Raw genomic sequence first — 20,774 nt, forward strand, 5'->3', positions numbered from 1 at the left:
GTATTCTATTATTGTTAGATTTCTATTACTATATTATGTTCCTTTCCTTTTGTTTTTCTTATTGTTGCTACTACTTTCTTTTCATCTTTCCTTGAGCAACGGTCTATCGAAAATAGTCTCTCTATCTTCAAGGTATAGGTAAGATCTGCATATACACTATCATCCCCGGACCTCACTTGTAGGATTATTCTGACTTTGTTGTTGTTGTTGTTGTTAATAAATACCTATTAGGTTCTCAATAATTTCAAAAATATAAGGGGTCGTTGGATACGCAGACTAAATTATCCCGAGATTCTAGTCCTGAAATTATAATCTCTAGACTAATTTATCCCACCTGAGAAGTGAGATAAATTAATACCGAGTTTGATGGATAAGGTGAGATAACATGAAATATCCGGGATTAAGTCTGACACTAAATTTATACTTTATTTAGTTGACGGTAGTCAATCAAACATAATATAAATTTAGTATCACACTTTATCCCACATTTTTCCGCGTACCAAATGACCCCTAATAGATTCAATTGTAAATATGTAAAGATTCAATCATCAAATTAAAATTCTAAATTTCGCTACCAATGGCAAACATGTAAATAAACGGCAACTGAAACATCAGCATCTGCTAACTTCCAAGCTCTGCCTCGATGTGTACTTATATATTTTACTATTCCACACCATTAGCGCTACTCATTTGTAGTTTCAACCCATCTCTCAAATTAATCCAAAAATTCGCATCAAATTAATTTTCTCACATTCCACCTATATCGTAGCACACAACTTCTTTTTATAAAATCTTGAAAATATTTCGTTGAAAACAATGCCTTTAATATCTCCATTGTTGGTTATTCTTCAAAGGGTCATTACATAATCCTGAGACAAGAAAAGGGTGAATTGGTTACTGCTAAAATGCTTCAATTGCATTGCCCCCGCTCATCAGCTCCAACACTAAGTCCAAGATTCAATCAGATTTCTCGTTTTAAGAGGTTTGTTTGTATATGCATGTATAGAACTAACTGTATATGTTTGTCATCTATATGTTTTAGATATTGAGGGTTAGAGATTTTATGTGTTTAGTATGAATATAAATATGCAATGAAGTTTAGATGCAGTGGAAGTTCTCTTCTTGAGTATGCTGATGAATAATGGTCCAGTTTTTGAGAAACATAATTGTTGTGATTTATTAGTGTAAGTGTTTGGTAAAATGCCAAGCTTAAAGTAATTAAAAATGTCACTCATATTGAGCTACCATTGACTGCCATACCTCCTGTTTTGGAATTCCTGCTAGTGTATTCTAGGTATAGTTTGTTATCATTTTTCTGGCTATTGTTATTGATATTCGATTGTTTTCTAATCATCCTCTCGAGCCGAGGGTCTTTCGGAAACAACATCTCTCCCTTCCCAGGATAGAGGTGAGGTTTGCGTACACACTACCCTCCCCAGATCGCACTTGTGGGATTTCACTGGGTTTTTCGTTGTTGTTGTTGTTGTATTCTAGGTGTAGTCTTGTGCACAATAGTTCTTATCATGGCATAAAAGAAAAAGAAGTTATGAACAACAGAAATGATATTGTAAAAAGTGCTCCTAGTAAGTATGGAATAGGATTATTTAGCAATTGGTTTTAAACTGCAGTGCATTGTAGAGCATGACTACCAGCTCCGTTGTACATAGTTTAAGAAATGGAACTGGTATCGTAGTTGAATACGATATCCTTGTTAATCTTCCTTTTCATCTTGCCTTGAGCCGAGGGTGTCTCTACTTTCACAAGGTTTGCATACACACTATCCTCCCCAAACCCCACGTGGTGGGATTACACTGGGTTTTTTGTTGTTATTATTGGTTCCGTAGTTTCATCCATCTTCATAAACAGAGTCGTGAGTGTTGGACTATCCTCCATTTGAGTTAGTTGCATATCTTGCTGCCACCAGAATAGAATAGATCGCCAACTATATTTCTTTAATAGCTGAACAGTTTCATAAGGTGGAAGAAATTGCTGCAATTGCTTGATTTGTTTTGTGGAAAATGTTGACTGTTGGAAGTATATTTGGTCCCAATATTCTGTGTATTTGAAATTGACTATGATGTTCTTTGAATTTGTTGTCTAGAAATGTCTCAATCAACCTCTTTTATTTCAGACTAAGGGTGTGTAGAAATACTGGATCTTGGTCTCTTCTAGAGCCGTACCAGCCTCTTCTCTACCAAAATGTCGCATCTTTCAAATTCAACAAACTTGAAGAAACACTAGATACTCAATTTTATACTGGATATTCTAAAGTGACAGTTCTTGATGGGTAAAGTTAAACCGTGGTTGAAATCTTGGAGGGTTCATTCATATAGTATGTAGATTATGGACTAGATATACATTTTCAGTCAGGTATTTGGTTGGTTGTATTGAAATAGTAAATATGTTAGTGTTAATACAGCATAATTTGGCCAAGCATTCTACATTTTTTGATGGTACGTTAAAGTGAATGCATAAGCTCAGATATTCGTGCATAAGGCAGCTACGGCCTAAACTATTCATGTGATATGGAACCTCCCCTTTTGTGCGTTGTTTATCTAAAGCGATTGTAATTTCCAGAAAGTCATTGGCTTGTCCCTGTCGGAGAAACCGTGCTTCTGCCTTTTGCATGAATGACTGGTTGGCCAAAAGTAAAGGTAAGTATCTAGTTAATTTATTTTCAGTATGTTGTATGAGATGGTGGGTTGCTCTGATGATAAACACCCTCTACTTCCAACCAAGAGGTTGTGAGTTCGAGTCACCCCAAGAGCAAGGTAGGGAGTTCTTGGAGGGAAGGATGCCGAGGGTCTATTGGAAACAGCCTCTCTACTCTAGGGTAGGGGTAAGGTCTGCGTACACATTACCCTCCCCAGACCCCACTTGTGGGATTATACTGGGTTGTTGTTGTTGTTGTATGCTGTATGAGATGGGTGGTTATGCCAAAAATAAGCTCCTTTTTGGAACTGCATCCTAGTAATGCTCGTTACTCTCTTCAACCAGGAAAGGTGCCGAGCATTCAAAAGATGACATGCAGACAGCTAAATTCCTCAGGAAACATGAATATCGGGGAAAATCTGAATCCTCAGCAGTTGAAGATGTATTTGAAGAATAATTCTGAGGTTCCAAAAGGCTTCTTGCCACCAACTCTAAATTAGTTTCACTTTAAAACAGAAGCTTTAAGGATTCTAGTATAGGTAGTATTTAATTCTTTAGATTTAATTGACTGAGCCATGTTACTTTCAGCCATGGATGATATATAGTTCAATGATTCCTCTACTTATCAAGAAAAAGGAATTATGTGGTTTGTGCAGGATCATTTGTTGTCGGATATCTTCAAGTTTGTTGCTCTTGGTTCTGCTTCTGAATTGTTTACCGGAGGCAAAATAACATCTCTCAACACTGTAGTGTTTTCCCTAAGTTTGGGAATTTGGTCTTATCAACAATCAAGAGATAAGCAACTGAATGTTGACGGCTGTCCATATAAAACTTAATCATACTTCTCCTTGGATCCTATTTAGAATTTCATGATCTGCTTCTGATTCAGTTCTCACCTTGAATCTGAACTTGACCACCTTCAGAAATCTACGGGGAACTAGTATCGGTACTTCTTTTTCAAAAACTTCTATCATAGCAGAGAGAAAAATCCTTTTTTGAGTTTACAGAGAAAATTCCATCTTTAACGAAGTAAATATTTGGTTGTTATGTTAGTTCTGTAATTACGATACTGCACGCAGTATATTAATGTCATCTTTGTCCTGAAAACTGAGGTAGGTTACAAATTCTCCAGTTATTTAATGTAATATTTAAAAAATCTCATGAGGAAAAGTTGAATATCAAGTTGTGAGTCTGGTTCTTGATGACGTGAACTTCTGCTCCATATTGGGAGCATATAACTACCTCTGTTCTTCCAATGTTTTAGCTGATTCCACTTCCATTATATTGAGGAATATTTCCAGTCTCTATCTCATTGAGATGTAATTTTCTGACCAAATTTGTGCGTGTTCTTCTTTAAACTGGTTTCTACAATGTCAAATTTTTTTATCGGAAACGCTGAGAGTTGGATCAATTACATCATTTAAATATTTACTAATGAGAATGTTTAAATGTGCAGGACTTCCCAGCTAAATTTGTAATAGCTTCGTTGGCATCTTATTTCCTGATTAAGTTGAAGCATCTACATCTAATTGGTACGAAGATAGGGATGATCCGAGAGTTATTCTTCTTTGTAACTCAAACATCAGGCGCTCAAAGTTTATCTTTTGCTTGTCTTTCTAACTCCTTGAATAAACCAACACCACTTCAGTTGGATGTGTCCTTTCCTTCACTGAAAGACATCAAATGGAGTTTAGCACGGTTAATATATTTGTTCAACATACAACTAGAGAAAAATGTTGCCACGTAAGTACCTCCTTTGTAGTATGTAGCTTTTCTATTTATCTTTCTTAATGGCTTAGCTCGATGATGGATGCCGAAATGACATCATATTATGTGCTAGACAAAGATTAAAAATTTGTTTTTCCTAAAAATAAATATATGTGGCTTGAATCAGGAAACTCCTATTTGTTACCTCTTTAATTTGTTCTGGACCTGAATCCTAATGCTTATAACTTTTCCAGTATTCATAGACCTGTACTAGTAGGGTTGCAATAACGGAATTCTAATTGTCATCGTTGTATAGGCTTACCATCTTTTTAGCTACTTTAGGATTATAATGCATGAAGAGATTAGAAGAACGTATATACATGGTAGTTCTTTGTAGTGCGTTCACTAAAATTCATCGAGGAGGTAATTGCATGACGCACAAGACCTTATTCTGATTTTTCCTGATAAAGCCGAATAATTTATTTTCCATTTTGTGCAGGTTTTTTATTGTGCTTTTAGTATCATGCTTCTCATTTGTGATGATTGGTGGTGTTCTGTTCTTTAAATTCAGGTAAACTCTTTCAGACATGATATTTGGTATACTTATTTGTGCTGATGTTGTCTACAAATGTATGAAAAACTATAAGTAGATTAAGTTTCTCGTTTACAAATGCCGAGTAATCCCCTATTGTATTACTTTCCAATGATCTTCTTGTTAAAGCACGTTAGAAAACTTTAGCAGAAGCATTTTGTCCATTTTTCATGCCTTTGTTCCCGCACTACCTAGTGTAAGCTGGTAGAGGTATAACAACAACAACAACAACGACCCAGTAAATCCTACAAGCTGGTAGAGTTATATTTTATTTATTTATTTCACGTCTTGCGGCATGCCCCTCTCATGTAGGCATGATTCCTTCGGCAAGCACGTGAGAATATTTTTATTGATGGATGGAAATGAAACTTGAAGAATCACCAGTTTCAACTTGAACAATCACAAAAGACTTGATGCTTTTCGTGCTTTCTGGTATAAACACACGCTACATCCAAAATTCATATGTGACAAAACAAGCCATATATTCTTTCAGCTTATGGCGAAAAACATCTAGTATACTCTCAATTAGCCACTATCAACTAATAATGACCATTTTAAGAAAGTTGGAAGTTCTTTAGGATGTTGAATAAAATAAATATTGTTTGGATATTTAGTTGCACCAGAGGTACAAAGCGAGGCTTAAGTTTCTTCAAGTTCCGACGTGGTTTTAACCCATGATAAAGCAACCAGCATGTTTATTTGGCTTCACTTATGCTATGCTCCAGTCGGTCATGTTACTTCTCTTTGCTCTTATTTTTCTTGCTTTCCTTCTCTTTCTTTTCTTTCCCTTTATTTCTTCCTATTACTGAAAGCACTGTGTATTAGGATTCTTCTTCACTTTTTAACTTTACCTTGTATGAAGTTTGGCAAAATTTTGTGGTTTAGTTGCTTTCGGATTAAAAGCAAAATTTATGGATATTATTTTAGACATGGGATATTCTTATCACTTGCTTTCACTGTGCTTCATTATATCGTCGTTGTCTACAGCTTTGTTCTGATAGTGTATTTTGTTGAAGCTATGTATGGGAAATTATTCAACCAAATCTTATCTCCTTGTCTGTTGATATGCCGATCTTCTTCTCCAGTTATTTCCCTATCCACATGTTTGTTTGCTGATCTGGATATTTTCATTCTGCAGAAAAAGCAGGGGTAGTGCTTACTCTTTGGAGGACTGCTTATGGGAGGCGTGGGCATGCCTCTGTTCATCATCTACTCACCTGAAAGTGTGGTTTATCTTTATCACATTTGATTTTTTTGATAAAATGTAATCTTCTTACTAATTAGCAATATGCAGATCGTAACAATTATCAATACTAAAAGGACTTGCATTTGACTGCAGCAAAGAACAAGAGTTGAACGTGTAATAGGATTCATCCTTGCTATATGGGGCATTCTATTTTATTCTCGTCTATTGAGCACCATGACTGAACAATTTCGGGTAAGCTCCCGAAAAATGCTACATTCAAGTTCAAGCTTTGACAGTCCCCTGACATGAAATTGGACAGAATAATATGCAAAGACTCAGAGAAGGGGCACAAATGCAAGTTTTGGAGACTGATCATATTATAATTTGTGGAGTTAACAGTCATCTCAACTTTATACTAAAACAGCTAAATAAGTACCATGAATTTGCTGTTCGCTTAGGTACTGCCACTGCTAGGTAATCACTCTGCTTAGAGTTTACCGTACAAAACCATGCACAGTGCTGCAAGTATTACAAATGTTGTTACCTGTTTGCAGGCGGCAGAGAATTCTTCTGCTATCTGATCTTCCAAGAAAGCAAATGGACAAAATGGCCGACAACATCACCAAAGATCTCAATCATATTGATGTCCTTACAAAGAGGTCAGAATCGCTTCATAAAGAAACAAAAATTGTTAGGGTGCAAAGTTCTGGAAGTCGCTATAGAAGATCAAACAAGTCTTAGTGAAGCTCAGTGTTGTGAAGAGCGTGAAGCGAGGAAAAGCGACAACCGCCATTTCGCTTAAAGCGAGAAGCGAAGCGCTCGCTTTTTGAAGTGAAGCGGAATTTTAAAAAAAAAAATTAAAATAAATACTGGGCAGTAATTAAATTAAAATAAAATAAGAACTAAGAATAAAGGATATAAAAATTAGAGGAAGGGCAGTAATTCTCTGTTAAAAACTGGGCAGAGAAAGAAGAACCCAAGGATTGGCATCAATTCTGAGAAAGAACCGAAGGTAAAAAAAAATTCGCCAGCATTTCGTTGCTATTTGGACGTTTAAACAGTGAAAGAAAAAGAAGAAGAAGAATCAGAATATACCTGTTGTTGTTGAAGACTTGAACTTGAAGAAGAAGAACCCTAGTCGATGCTATCAGATGCTCTGCTTTAAAACCCTAGTCGCTGCTGTTGTTGTTCGTTTAGTGAAAGACACAACTGATTTCGTTTTTAATAAAATAGGGTTGGGTCTGTTTTAAAACACAGAAGCGGTCGCTTCCTTCGCATCGCATCGCTTGATCGCTTCTCGCTTTTTAATGGGAAGCGGTCGCTTTTTTATACCTGAGTCGCTTCACCCATATGAAGCGTGCACCTTCTCGCTTCGCATCGCTTCTCGCTTAAAGCGAGGAAGCGGGCGCTTTTTTAAACACTAGTGAAGCTACTTCATTACTTATATAGATCACCTGTGCGTAGGGGTGTACAGACCGAACCGAAAAACCGCACCAAACCGATTAAAAAATCCGACTTGGTTATGTTTGATTTGGTTTGGTATTGAGTAAAAAACCCGAACCAACCCGACATATAAATATATAACTTTTATATATATTTTTAAGATTTTATATAGAATTTTCTTTAAAAAATGTATAGAAATATTTAGGATTCTCTTGCGGGATATAAATTTTAATAGAATATGAAGTGCTCCATATTTATTGACCTTAAATAATGGGTTGTATGATCACTTTCTTATCAAGTGTTACTGAAATGCGTCTATCTCTTTGTTCTTCCATATTCATATCATATGTTAAGATCTAATAAGTTCTTATATCTTTTTCAAATATGAAGTGATTATTAATATTTAGGTATCATATTGATTTTTATGTTTAATTACTAAATTAGGTTAACCTGAAAGTGTCTATCAACGAAAAATTATTGTCAGACGATTAAAAAAATAACTATTATATGTTACTAAGAGAATTCTCCCATAAGAATATTTTAATCGATGATATGTTTGTCAAGTTTTTATATTTTTGCTAAATATATATTTACTTATCAAATATTTAACAAAGTAAGATTGAAATGATATGTAAGTAACAAAAAACCCAAAAACCCGACAAAATCGAACCAATCCAAACCGATATAGTTGGTTTGGTTTTGATAAAAACCGACTAACCCGGTCCATGTGCGTATGTTCTGTATAACAAGGGGAACATCATAGAAGACGCATACTCAAACAAAGTTGTATGCCCATCAGCTTTAATCTTTACTTTCTTTTATGGAATAGAAGTGCTTCATTAGCTGTTCCAAATATCCAATTTGTTGAACTGCTTAGATGGAAAACATCATTTTTGCCGGATTCCCTCTTTGTGAAATGTGCTTTGTTAATGATGTTATATAATGTTACTCTGCATCCTCTTAAAACTTATACTGTCTCGAGAGAGGTAACCACTTGTTTATTAATCTTATTAGATTTTCAAGCTACCCTTTCTTGTATGGGGTGAGGTTCTTTTTCCATGAGCTAAGCACGCCACTCTGTTTTGACTATGGGTGGCTACTTAATTTGAGGATCTTTGTCTACTTTGAAACCTTATTAAATATGAACCTACATCTCATCCGAATTGACTTTTTTCATAAAAAGCAGTCAATACTCCCAAAACATGACTTCAATTAGCATTAAACAATATCAGGTTTTTATTAAACCAGTCTTGGTAATTAGCAAATTCAAGCCTGAGATTTGATATGCTGTTGCTGAGATACATATTTCCGTAGCCGATGCTGGTCCAGTCTTACTTCAGAGCATGGTGTGTGCATCTATCTCCCTCACTTCAAAGAGGGGGAGCCGGTTGAAATTCCTCTAACTTGTATATATTGCTGATGGTGTGATTGTAGTTTGGCTTTCCTAGTGGGTTTTGTTGTGCCGTGCAAAATCTCATAGGTCGACTTTGGCCTCGGGATATGAGGCCTCAGTCTGTCCATGTTTCTTGAGCTATTCTATGGATAATTGAAGTTGCTGTAATTTCAGCTGCCTTCAATCTAACATTTCATATGTTTTCTCTAACAGTTGCAGTTTAAGTATGACAAAATCATTTGAGAGAGCTGCAGCCAATAAGGCACGCGCAATTGTTATACTTCCAACAAAGGGAAATAGGCAAGTGATTTGTTTTACTTGGGCACATTATGAAATGTTAGTCGTATCGATTTTCTTGTTCTTTAGTTCTCTTTCAAATGGTAAGTGGACAAAGGGATGGAAGACAATTGAATTTGAAACTTTTCCGACATTTGGTTCAATATTTGGAAAATGACCAACGTACTTAGTTTTGTTTTCATCAACAACAACAACAACCCAGTGTAATCACAAGTGGGGTCTGGGGAGGGTAGTTACGCAGCCTTACCCCTGCCCTTCCTTCGCAGTGACCCTCGGCTAAAGAAAAGATGGACCAAGCACTGATAGCAAGTAATAGCAAGACAATATATTTAGAAAACTAAATCCAAAATAACTAGTTTTATATTCATCAGAATTTAAAATATTGAAGAGTGATTGACAACGTTAGCAGCTGGGTAAAGTATTGATTTTCACTTGAAAGAGGTCAATCTGTATTCTTTTATCCTAAATATATATTATAATTGGGTTTTAAGGTTACTGAAACATTTTCTGTACATAATTTAGATAATCCTGTGTTTTTGTAATAGTTAAACTTACACCTTAGAGTTTCAATGTGGTCTGTCGTTCTCTCAGTTATTTTCTGTATTGGTTGAATCAGTATGCAATTGATTCCGAAGATAATTTCTGGAAAAAAAGTCCTTGTAAGCCATAGACAGAACATGTGGGAATCATAGAACACATTTAACCATGCAACAGAAACTCAATCTGTTATCTGCAACTTAAGTGCTCAAGTCAAGACCTTATGAAAGGCTTTATGCCCTGAGCACCAGATGAAATTTATGTGAAATGGGATCTCTTAGTGGGAGTAGTTTTATGCACGGTACTTTGAGTCTTTTTCTATGTTTGCACTAATCTACTTTTAAACTAATGGCGTTTTACGTACAATTTGAATTTTGTGCTTGTGCTTTCTTCCTGTTTTCTTATTTGCCATATTCTTTATTTAATTAGGTATGAGGTCGACACAGATGCATTTCTCTCAGTGCTTGCCCTTCAGCCCCTTCCAGAAATGATCTCTGTGCCTACCATAGTTGAGGTATGTTGCGCTGGAAGAGGATTTTAACCGAATTGAATTATCATTTATAAGTTAGTGACTCCTTCCCGGATTTCTTTCAGGTTTCAAGCTACAACACATGTGAACTCTTGAAGTCAATTTCAGGATTAAGAGTGGAACCTGTTCAAAATGTCACATCAAAATTGTTTGTTCAATGCTCTCGCCAAAAGGGACTCATTAAGATATACAAACATTTGCTTAATTATCGAAGTAATGTGCTGTTTCTCAGTTAAATCATCTTGGTTTCATGAATTCATTTTATCGAATGCATAACCTGAAAAGGAAGAGTTGGCATGTCTCTCATTGTCTTCCACTGTTTTAACTGCTGCATTCTGATAATGGTCTCAAATGCATTTAATTTTTGTCGAAGAGTGGATCATCCACCGGTGGATTGGTAGACTTGAGTTAAATATCATGTAGTTTGTTTGATTATGATGGCTACTTAGGTTCTTTTACTTCATCTGCCTGTAGCCATTTGTGACAAAATCAACTTTAGTTTGATTGTGTCTTTTGTTCTGTCTGGTAAGGAGCTAAGTTCTTTAAGACGTTACGATTTCGTGGTCCATAACCTTGAACTTTGGACATCCGGTGCATATTTCAAAGCACTAATATCTTCTTAAGTTTCTCAAAGTTTTCAGCGAACTGGAAGTCTGCTCTGTCCTTAATTGTGGGATAATATTTCAAGTCTGAAGTGTCTGGCCGTTGAAATTTTTGCTTTATGTAGTATGTTTCTTTTGTTCATATAATCATGTCCTATATCTCGCTGTATCCTGACAGTGAAACTAGCATAAAAATGTATATGGATCTTATGTCATCATTGGACACTGTTTTCTAAGAAGACCACCGTTTCATCTGGCAGAGAACGTATTCAATCTTTGCAGTTTCCCTCACCTTGTGGGATTAAAATATAAGCAATTAAGACGTGGCTTCCAAGAGGTAGTTATTTGACTAGAATTGTTTTAACGAGCGATTTCTTAAAGTTTGTAGGTCTTCAAGTCATCTTTAATTCTGCTTTTCCTTCAGGCTGTTGTTTGCGGTCTCTATCGACAAGGGAAGATAAATTTCCACCCAAGGGATGACGAAGTTTTGGAAGAAACTGATGAAGTATGTTCTCAACATTATATATTGCAGTTGTGTCACCCATATGAATAATCCAACTGGATATGTTAAATAGTTTTGGATTGTCATTGTGGAAAAAATGAGAATTTCAGTGATACACTCAGCACCCTGCTTTTTATACTGATTTAATTATTCTGCATATGTCCTTTAAAGATATTGTATGCAGCTCATTGATTTGTAAACTGTGCATTTAGTATAAGCAGACTACATTAGTCTCAAGTAGGACAAAGAAATAATAACTAGAAGCAGGTTGATTGACTTGCTAATTGAGTTTCTTTAAGTATGACACTGTACTAGGTGACATGTATTCTTAGACGGGTATTTATTGCTTTCATGATTTCCATTGAAGTGAATATTTCTTCTTGCTTTAAGCTTTGACATTTTATCAGTTTGAATGCGAAAGAGAGTCTTTTCTGCCAATAATGCCTTACATTTTGCTACAGTCCCTAATTTAGTTTACTTGATGCTGATTCTCTCACTTTGATGTATACAGGTTTTGTTTATTGGACCCATTCATGGGAAAAAAAGGCCGCAGCTAGTATACTTAAATATTTCTGGCGAAAGTGACAACGCCCTAAATGATTCTCACACTGTGGAAAAGAATGGACAATTCCGGGGTAATGCTTTGGAGATAACAAAAGCACGCCTTGAGAATATAGTGAAACGGACAAAATCAGGGTCTAAGGTATAACATACTTAGGAATGGTTGCTGCAACTGCCACCTTCATTAGTGTGCATCTTAGCTAACTTTTTACAGCACCTGCCACCTCCATTACTGTGTATCTTAACTAACTTTTAAGCATCTGAATACAGGCATCTGATTCGTGTCTGGGACCTAAAGAATGCATACTAATGCTGGGATGGCGTCCTGATATTGTGGAAATGATTGAAGAATATGATAATTACCTGGGACCTGGAAGCACACTGGTAAGTCATGCTCTTCTTCTGGCAATGGAAGACATCCACTTCCAACCTCTACATTATAGGCTGATAAAATTGGATAATTAACGAAGAAGCATTTATGGATTAGCATCTGAATTAGTCACCATATCTGTTGGACTTTCTGACGGAGTACCTGTAGATTTACTTACTTAGACTAAGTCTTCTTATTAATCCTTTCATTTTCCGTCACATAAACTTGTAGGAGGTGTTATCAGATGTCCCTATGGATGACAGACATAAAGCTAGCAGACTTGCTGGTCAAGGAAAGCTAAAAAATGTCCGAGTCTCCCACAGGGTATTTCTGACTCAGTATCTTATGTTGATTATCTGGACTAGATTTAGATCTGTCCATCTTAATCTGTCCACATTCGTAATATGCTACAGATTGGAAACCCAATGGACTATGACATGCTGACAGATACCATTGCAAACATTCAAAAATCATTTAAACAAGGCGAAGAATTTCCATTCTCCATTGTCGTGATATCTGATAGAGAATGGTTACTAGGAGGTAAGAGAAATGGTATTTTCTTATTTCTGGTATAAACGCATATTTAAATATACATTTCATTTCTCCAGATGCATCGAAGGCAGACAAGCAATCTGCATATTCTCTCCTCCTTGCTGAAAACATCTGCGACAAGCTTGGCATGAAGGTATTTGCTCAAAATATGTCTTAACAAATCTATTTCCTACTTTATTTTTTTAATAAAGCTCTTCAGTGGGTATTATTTGAGCCGAGGGTCTATCGGAAGCAACCTTCTCAATGTGTGTGTGTGTGTGGGGGGGGGGGGGGGGGTAAGGTCGACGTACACACTACCCTCCCCAAACCCCACTTGTGGGATAACACTGAGTTTGTTGTTGTTGTTGTCGTCAGTGTGTAAGATGCTCCCGGACAAGGTTCAAATGCGTCTAAGTACGCAGAGAGGTTGATGGCTGATTTGTTACTTGCACGGACAACAGGGTTTTAGGGAGAATAAAACATGATATATTGGTAGTTTTGGAAATATATATGTACTGGTTTTCTTTCTACTTCATCATGAGTATGTTATTCGTGTGGTACTGGGGTGGGGGTTGCCGTAAGAGGATAACTTCTTTTCTTAGCTTGCATCATATTTTTTTATCATATAGACTGTTAAATTTAAACTATTTTGAATTGTGTTGAAGTTTGGCAAGATAATAATCCCTTATACAGGCTTTACAACATAGCTGCTGACTGCTTATTACCAGAGAAAACACATAAAAACTTGAACCTGTTATGTAATGGTTAAAGTGCTGCTCAAATCTTCTGATCAGGGTATCCTGATGTTTGAAGAAAACATTCCTATTTTATCACTATTCATGTATTCTTTTTTTCATGGTAAATAACATTACTGATTGGTTCATCAATTTTCTGCTGTGCGGAATCAATGATCAAATTGCAGGTGCAAAATCTTGTTGCAGAAATTGTCGATTCCAAATTGGGTAAACAGGTAATTTGTTTCTAACAAAGGGTTGTTTTTGGTTTATTTGTGGACTTTTGATGGCCTTTGTGAATGTTCTGTTCTCCAGATTACAAGAATCAAGCCTTCCCTCACTTACATTGCCGCAGAGGAAGTAATGAGTCTTGTCACTGCTCAAGGTTTCATTTATTTCCTAATAAAGCCAAAATAAATTCTTCTTAATTAGATTTTAATTGATTTCTGAATTAATTCTTCTTCTTTTTTTCTGGCACAGTTGCAGAAAATATTCAATTGAATGAGGTTTGGAAAGAGATTTTGAACGCCGATGGAGATGAAATATATGTTAAGGTAATAATTAGCTTCTTCTAACACCGATGGAATGTTAACTTCTAAATCAAGATTATTAAGTCAATTATCTCGAACCCATGAAGTAAATCTTCAGATAAACTTCGCTTCTCTGCGGCAGGTCTAGTTCATGAATGAATTGGCATGTGTTTCCTGAGAGAGAGAATGATTTTAGGATAAGTAGAAGTAAAACATAATATATGCCTGCGAATTCAGCTATCATAAGAAAAGTGAAGTTGATGTGATATTACATGGGCTTGCGTGCTTAATGTAGATAATTCAGATAGTTAGGATCTGCATTTCAGGATAATGGTATGACATATGAAGATGTAACAGATAGAACTAAAATCGAATGGTAGAAATGGAGAAGTGCTGTTGGAGTGTTACGCAAAATGAGGATACCTACCAAAGCGAAATGCAACTTTTATATTGTTGTATAACAATGTTATATGAGAGTAAAAGTTGGGCCTTTAAGGTTCAATAGATGAGTGTCGCAGAAATGCAAATCTTAAGATAGATGTGCAATCATACAACATTATAATAATCACATTCGACAAAAGGTCCAAAGTGGCACTAGCATATACCTGATAAAATGGGAGGTTGCTTGAGATGGTTTGGTCATTATGTTTGTATGTACACCTCCCGATATACCTGTCAGTTGGTGTGAAACCATGATAATTGAAAGTGTGGACGTAAAATCACAAGGAAGAAAGTTGTCTCTAAAAACCTACAATCTCTTGAATTCCATGCAGACTTAGCGAAAAAATATAATGCATTGGTAAAAAATTATCTATAGAGGCAATACCAACTAGTTTGGACTAAGACAGAGTCATGTCAGTTAGCTCTTAAGTCCCGTTTCTTCTGGAAATCCTTTTAATATTACTAGAGATTTTTCTGAAATGTAGAAAACATCTAGTGCTAAAAAAACCTAAATTATTGAATATTAAAATTTAACTTGTCAAAAATGGAGCGTAATGAACAGTGAGAATTATATCATGTAACTGGCACCAACTAGCTTAGGATTGAGGTGTAGTTGTACTGTTGCTTCATTTACCCCTCTTCCCCAAACACCTCGAATAATGAAAAAACCTAAAAGTAACTTAGAGAAGGAAAACTTCGTTATGACTCCTTTCATCCTACATTACAGGACATTCGCCTTTACATGAAGGAAGATGAGAAACCTTCATTTGCTGAACTTTCTGAAAGAGCACATTTGCGAAGAGAAGTTGCTATCGGATATGTGAAGCACAACAAGAAGGTATAGAATCTTGATTTGCTTCTGAAAATAAAAAGGGATGTAGAAGCTCAACTTGGTGCCTAATCCATTGCAGGTTATCAACCCAATCCCGAAATCAGAACCCCTTTCTCTTGAACCGGGTGATTTGCTGATAGTGATATCAGAACTTGAAGGAGAACAACCCGTGATCACAGTTAATTAACAAACAAACAACAACAACGCCTCAATCCCAAACAACTCAAGGAAAATAATTGAGCTTGCACCTTACTCATTACACCAACTACGATGAATGCCAGGTCGTTGTATAGGTTTTCTATTGGATCGTCAGTTCTTGGCTTCTTATCGGTTGCTGAAAAAGAATGAAGAAAAGAAACAAGGAGCAAGCATGATTCAAAGTGTTCGCGAATGTTGCAGATAATAGGAAGTGCAAGTTACAGGAAATGTATAGGAAATATGAACATCAAAGTTAGAAAAGTTTGCAAAGAAAAAATCAAAGTTGGATAGAACTAAAGGTTTCTTTCTTTTTTTTTTACTGTTTTTTCTTCCACAGTTGGTTAAGAGGGAAAATCTCCATTTGGGAAAAGAGTCCCACATTTTATAGAAGAACCATCAACTCAAAGGAGAGGTTTTAGAAACACTTAAAGCCAAATGTGATTTCATTTTTTAAAGGGGTGATGGTGCTGAGATCACTTCATTTTACAAGTTTTTGATCAAGAGAAATGATGCTATACTGTACAAAGGATGATTCTTGATAACTTGTACTCTGTGTGAGAATGATTTCCCACAATGTATAATAAAATCCTTTTTTGGTTCCATAGTAATGACATTTTTTCATAACTTCTATTGCCTTTTATTTTACTTCTAATTTTATTCTATATAAAATTAGATTGAGTTGAGCTTAAATAGAGCAACATGGACGATGAGGATTGAGATAGCCGACTCTTACTTACTTGAGATTGAGGTTTAGCTATTGTAACAACGACCTTTTTTGCTACCAACCTTTACCCCATTTAGGGTATCTCCCACCTTTACCCATTTGGGGAGCTCTAACCTTTACCCCATTTTTGGTCCTCATAATGGGGATTTTCCCATTTTGGGGACAACTTACTCCGACCATTCCCCCATTTCTCCCCCCAAAAGAGAATATTCTTTTTTATATTCTTCTCTCTTTTCTATATTATATTATTATCTTTCATTTCAATTTTATTTTTTTAATTTCCATTAAAAAAAATCCATCTTTTATTTTCATTGATTTGTAATTTCCATTAAAACAATTCCATCAAATTTTAAATAATATAATTTGTAAGCAATTATTATAGATTAACTAATAATTCAAATAAAAGTGAAATCATTGTAGGACATCCGATATCTACGATGAAACTGACGATCATTAAAGTGGGGATTATTTGAAAAATAATCGAGAAATAAATTATTATCAGCACCTTCATGATCTCGATTGATTACCAAATGACCTGAACGGAGCCTACTCTGATAGGATCATTATTTCGATTTTCTTGCAAACATTGCAACACATAATTATTCATCTGAATTGCTTGCTTGAACATTTCACTCAATACTATAATGATTTTGGTGTATCTGGAAACGACATATCTCCCTACTAAGTTATTATGCTATTTATCACACCTCCTTTTTACTACACCCCGAAGGGTGCAAGGGAGTTTTTTCAATTTAAGTGACAATCGAAACGAGATTATTTAATTTAAATCAGAGACGCACTTGGGATAATTTATGGTGTCCCAAGTCACCGGTTCAAATCCCGAATCAAGGAAAAAATTGATTCTGTATTACAGTCCGCGAAAATAGAAATCTGGGTAAGAAATTCTGTTAACCCGGGAGAAGGTGTTAGGTATTCCCGGGTTCCGTGGTTCTAGCACGGTCGCTTAAACTATTATAATTGGCCTAATTATCTGACTTATTATACGTTTTAAACTTATTGTGCATTTTTAGCCTTTATAACCGCTTTTTAATTATTTTAAACCGCTTTTAGGATTTATGGAATTATTTCTTGAACAAGTTACGATTGTCGTACACTTGCCGTTTTGGCACACACCGCGAATCATGCTACATGAAATGCACCCGGGATTCGCGACATGTTTATTTTATTATTGTTTGAAGTTGTCATGATCGGGTCACATGAAATGCACCCCCGAATTTGGGAATTAGGTATCATAACTACGTCACGGGAACCGTGCCCATTGCCACGATAATCTATTAACAATCGTGCCTAAATCAAACTAGGTTGTTTATAAATTAATTTTCTAAAGCTAATTTAAGATTATTTTGAAGGCCATGTTATGGAAATTAATATAGAAAAAAGAAATAGATTATTTACAGAAAGATGAAACTAGCTTGTGAATTTTTATTAGCTCTTGGCCAACCAGACTTGAATTATCTAAATCCAAACGGCCAAAAATCTTCATTGCTTCAAATCAAAATATGAGGTTCGGTTGCTAAACAATTTTAAAACAAAAGGCTCAAGTATGGAAATAAACCATCTACTAATTGAATGCATAAAAAAGAGATGGATCAATCATGCCAAATAAACATCAGAGAAAGAAGCTTCACAATTGCGTATATTTACTCTAATTTGTGTTATACGTAATGTGTAATGCTAAAAGAGAATCCTTACTCCATCACTTGAGTGCACAAACACTTCAATCTGATATTTCAAGATACTATAGCAAAAGTAAAAGCAAAAGCAAAAGCTATTGTTTTAGCCGCTTTTAATATTTCGAAAAAAATTCAAAGTTATTTAAAACACATCGTAATCCACGCTATATAAATGCACCCGTGGTTCGCAACACATTTTATTTAACGTTGTTGAGATTTGGATTTGGGTCACACAAATGTGCACCCGGGTTTAGGAAGGTAAATTATTAAAATAACGCGCCTACAACAACTCTGCACTTGCAACTTTGCGAGGGCCATGGAAAATCAACTAAGTGGCATGCCTCGAATTCTAAGGATTAAAATACTAATTAAGCGAGGGTCATGTATTTTAAGATTGAAATTATTCCAAAGGGCTTTACTCGACTAAAACAAACCACAGATATTCAAGATTGTCTCCTAAACTACTTTGAGATTATTGAGAGGCCCTAACTTTATGAACATTGATTTGCGAAAAAAATGATAAGAACAAATATTTTTCACATGAGTTCAATTAAGTAAATCTACTGATTCAAGGGATAGAGCTTATATAAAGACAAGAAAATAAACAAAATCATATCTAGGAATAGTAACTCTCGTTATACAACCAAAAATCAATGAATGTCTCAACATCTTGCAATCACTAAATTCTATATTTTGCATATTAGTAATTAAGTGCTCACTGTTAATATGACAAAGACTAACCAAATGAACACTATAACAATTAAATTAAAAAGAAGACGATGCCATGATCTAAATCCTTCAACAAAATAATTACACTCAACCTCCAATTAATCCACGCATTACAGAGAGTACGAACTAACATGGAAAATCAAATTAACTACACAAAATCAGTTTGTATCATTATCACCCCCCAGTATAGAGAAACGGGATTTGCTATGTTAACAAAATTCTTGCTGGCTTATAGAAGAAACAGTGAACTCGATCCCAAGGACCAGAACATAAACAACTCCCAAGCACTAACTCTAAAGGTTAAGGCTAAAATATCAAACGCAATACTATATCCATACGACAATTAACTTTAAAAAAATGGGCAACATTACTGTAATTTCTAGCCAAGAATTTTAGCCTTAAGGTGACAGAATCCGTGAGTTTGCAAGACATGAAAAATAAAATATATAAAAGAAAACATAGGAGCATTTTTTATTTCAGGCAAACAAACATTCCACCACTAATTTGCAATAATCCATGTCTAGATTCAATTTTGAAGGTTGAGTTGTACCTGGTATGTGAAGAAAAGGAAAATGAAGCAACGGAAGGAGCTAGCATTCAGTAACAGAGAAGTAGCAAAATCAGCAAAGGCTCCAGCGACTGGTGGAGCAAGGAGCGATTTTTTTTTAAACGCTTGTCCCCCTTTTAAGCTCTGATGATCAGCCCTTTAAAGGGCACTAATTAGTGTCATTTCCACTACCAAATTATCCTTTCCATTCTTTAATTGTCCATTAATTTAGTGCTTTTATCTAAATAGCTAGTGCACCACTATTATTGGCAGCCCCTATTCAATCGTTGATGTTCAATTCCCAAATTATCCTAAAAATACTAACTAACTCTAAGTAGTAATTATCACAAATAATTAAATACCAAACTAAAAGAAAATCACAAAATTTTGACATTAAACACTAAAATGCAAAAATACGTTATTTTTTGTGATTTTTCATTTTGTAAAACAACAATTTACTAAATTAACCCGAAAAATGTAAAAAATCAAATTCTAAGTGCAGATGCTATATTTTTGTATTTTTTTAATGATATAATAAAATTAAACATGCACACAAAAACATGCAAACAATTAGGAAAATGGCATAGTAATTCCTAGAATAACACATAATTAAAGAAAAGACCTAATTTTGGGAATTCTTTTGGAGTAATTCGTGTGAGGCAAAAATCACGTGCTCACACTATTTACCGTAGTTTCGATTTTCATGTATTTTCAATTTTAATGTATTTTCAATTTTTACTTTTCAATTTTAGGAACATCTAATATTTTATATTCGCACCATTCATTTTTTGAGATGATTATATATTTTTTGTACAATTATAACTTATAATAAAATTAATTTATAATTTTACATAAAAATAATAAATGCACGAAATTTAGTTTATCATAATTTTACGCTAAAGTTAAAATGTAAAATTAATAATCTAAAGATATTACATAAACATAATTAGGTATATATAAAGAGATAAATTAAAAGAGTAAATAATAAAATAATAATAAACAAAGCATGAATAGTAATGGGGAGATGAATAGTGTACCCCATATTTGAAGAAACACTGTTAATCCCTATTTTGGGGACAAAAATAGGGAAGAGTTGAAGCTTCGTTACGTTGAAATAAACATTTTTAGTGTTAATGGGGAAAGATTGAAGATGAGGTCTCAAGTACCTTCTCCTCAAACCCATCATCAACACCTTATCTCATTTCCATTTCCAGTACAAAGAACCGAACACTCCTTGAAAGATAATCTTATGCATTACAATGTCTACATTATTAATCCCAACTTTTTATTATAATTCACGCGTAATTTATTTTTAAACGTAACGATTATGTTTGCAGCATCTCATTGTACGTCAGGTCAACTAAAACTTTATTTTTACACGAAAGAAATCTAATAATAAAATACAAAATATTTATTTTCGAACCATTTCCTCATCAATCGCGG

At 35.0% G+C, this 20,774-nt stretch overlaps 1 protein-coding gene across 4 annotated transcripts; it reads left to right on the forward strand.

Annotated features, from left to right (window-relative positions):
• Positions 1-670: 670 nt before the first annotated feature.
• Positions 671-16,261, forward strand: LOC104217003 (putative ion channel POLLUX-like 2). Of its 4 annotated transcripts, none has more exons than XM_009767154.2 (24): positions 671-982; positions 2,578-2,654; positions 2,998-3,116; positions 4,109-4,395; positions 4,859-4,930; positions 6,090-6,174; positions 6,291-6,389; positions 6,457-6,611; positions 6,692-6,796; positions 9,187-9,273; positions 10,237-10,321; positions 10,402-10,549; positions 11,199-11,275; positions 11,363-11,443; positions 11,952-12,143; positions 12,272-12,385; positions 12,603-12,695; positions 12,785-12,911; positions 12,980-13,056; positions 13,825-13,872; positions 13,952-14,021; positions 14,117-14,190; positions 15,335-15,445; positions 15,519-16,261. In XM_009767154.2, the coding sequence occupies exons 1-24, from the start codon at positions 906-908 to the stop codon at positions 15,624-15,626; spliced, it is 2,568 nt and encodes an 855-aa protein (XP_009765456.1). In that variant the 5' UTR covers positions 671-905; the 3' UTR covers positions 15,627-16,261. The 4 variants fall into 4 exon arrangements, with proteins under 4 accessions (XP_009765456.1, XP_009765457.1, XP_009765458.1 ...); XM_009767155.2 differs by having other exon boundaries at positions 892-982; positions 3,003-3,116; XM_009767157.2 differs by lacking the exons at positions 671-982; positions 2,578-2,654; positions 2,998-3,116 and adding an exon at positions 3,146-3,598 and having other exon boundaries at positions 4,109-4,184; positions 4,301-4,395.
• The last annotated feature ends 4,513 nt before the right edge of the window (positions 16,262-20,774 follow it).

The sequence above is a fragment of the Nicotiana sylvestris genome, chromosome 1 (genome assembly GCF_000393655.2).
Source record: "Nicotiana sylvestris chromosome 1, ASM39365v2, whole genome shotgun sequence".
Taxonomy (NCBI): Eukaryota; Viridiplantae; Streptophyta; class Magnoliopsida; order Solanales; family Solanaceae; genus Nicotiana; species Nicotiana sylvestris.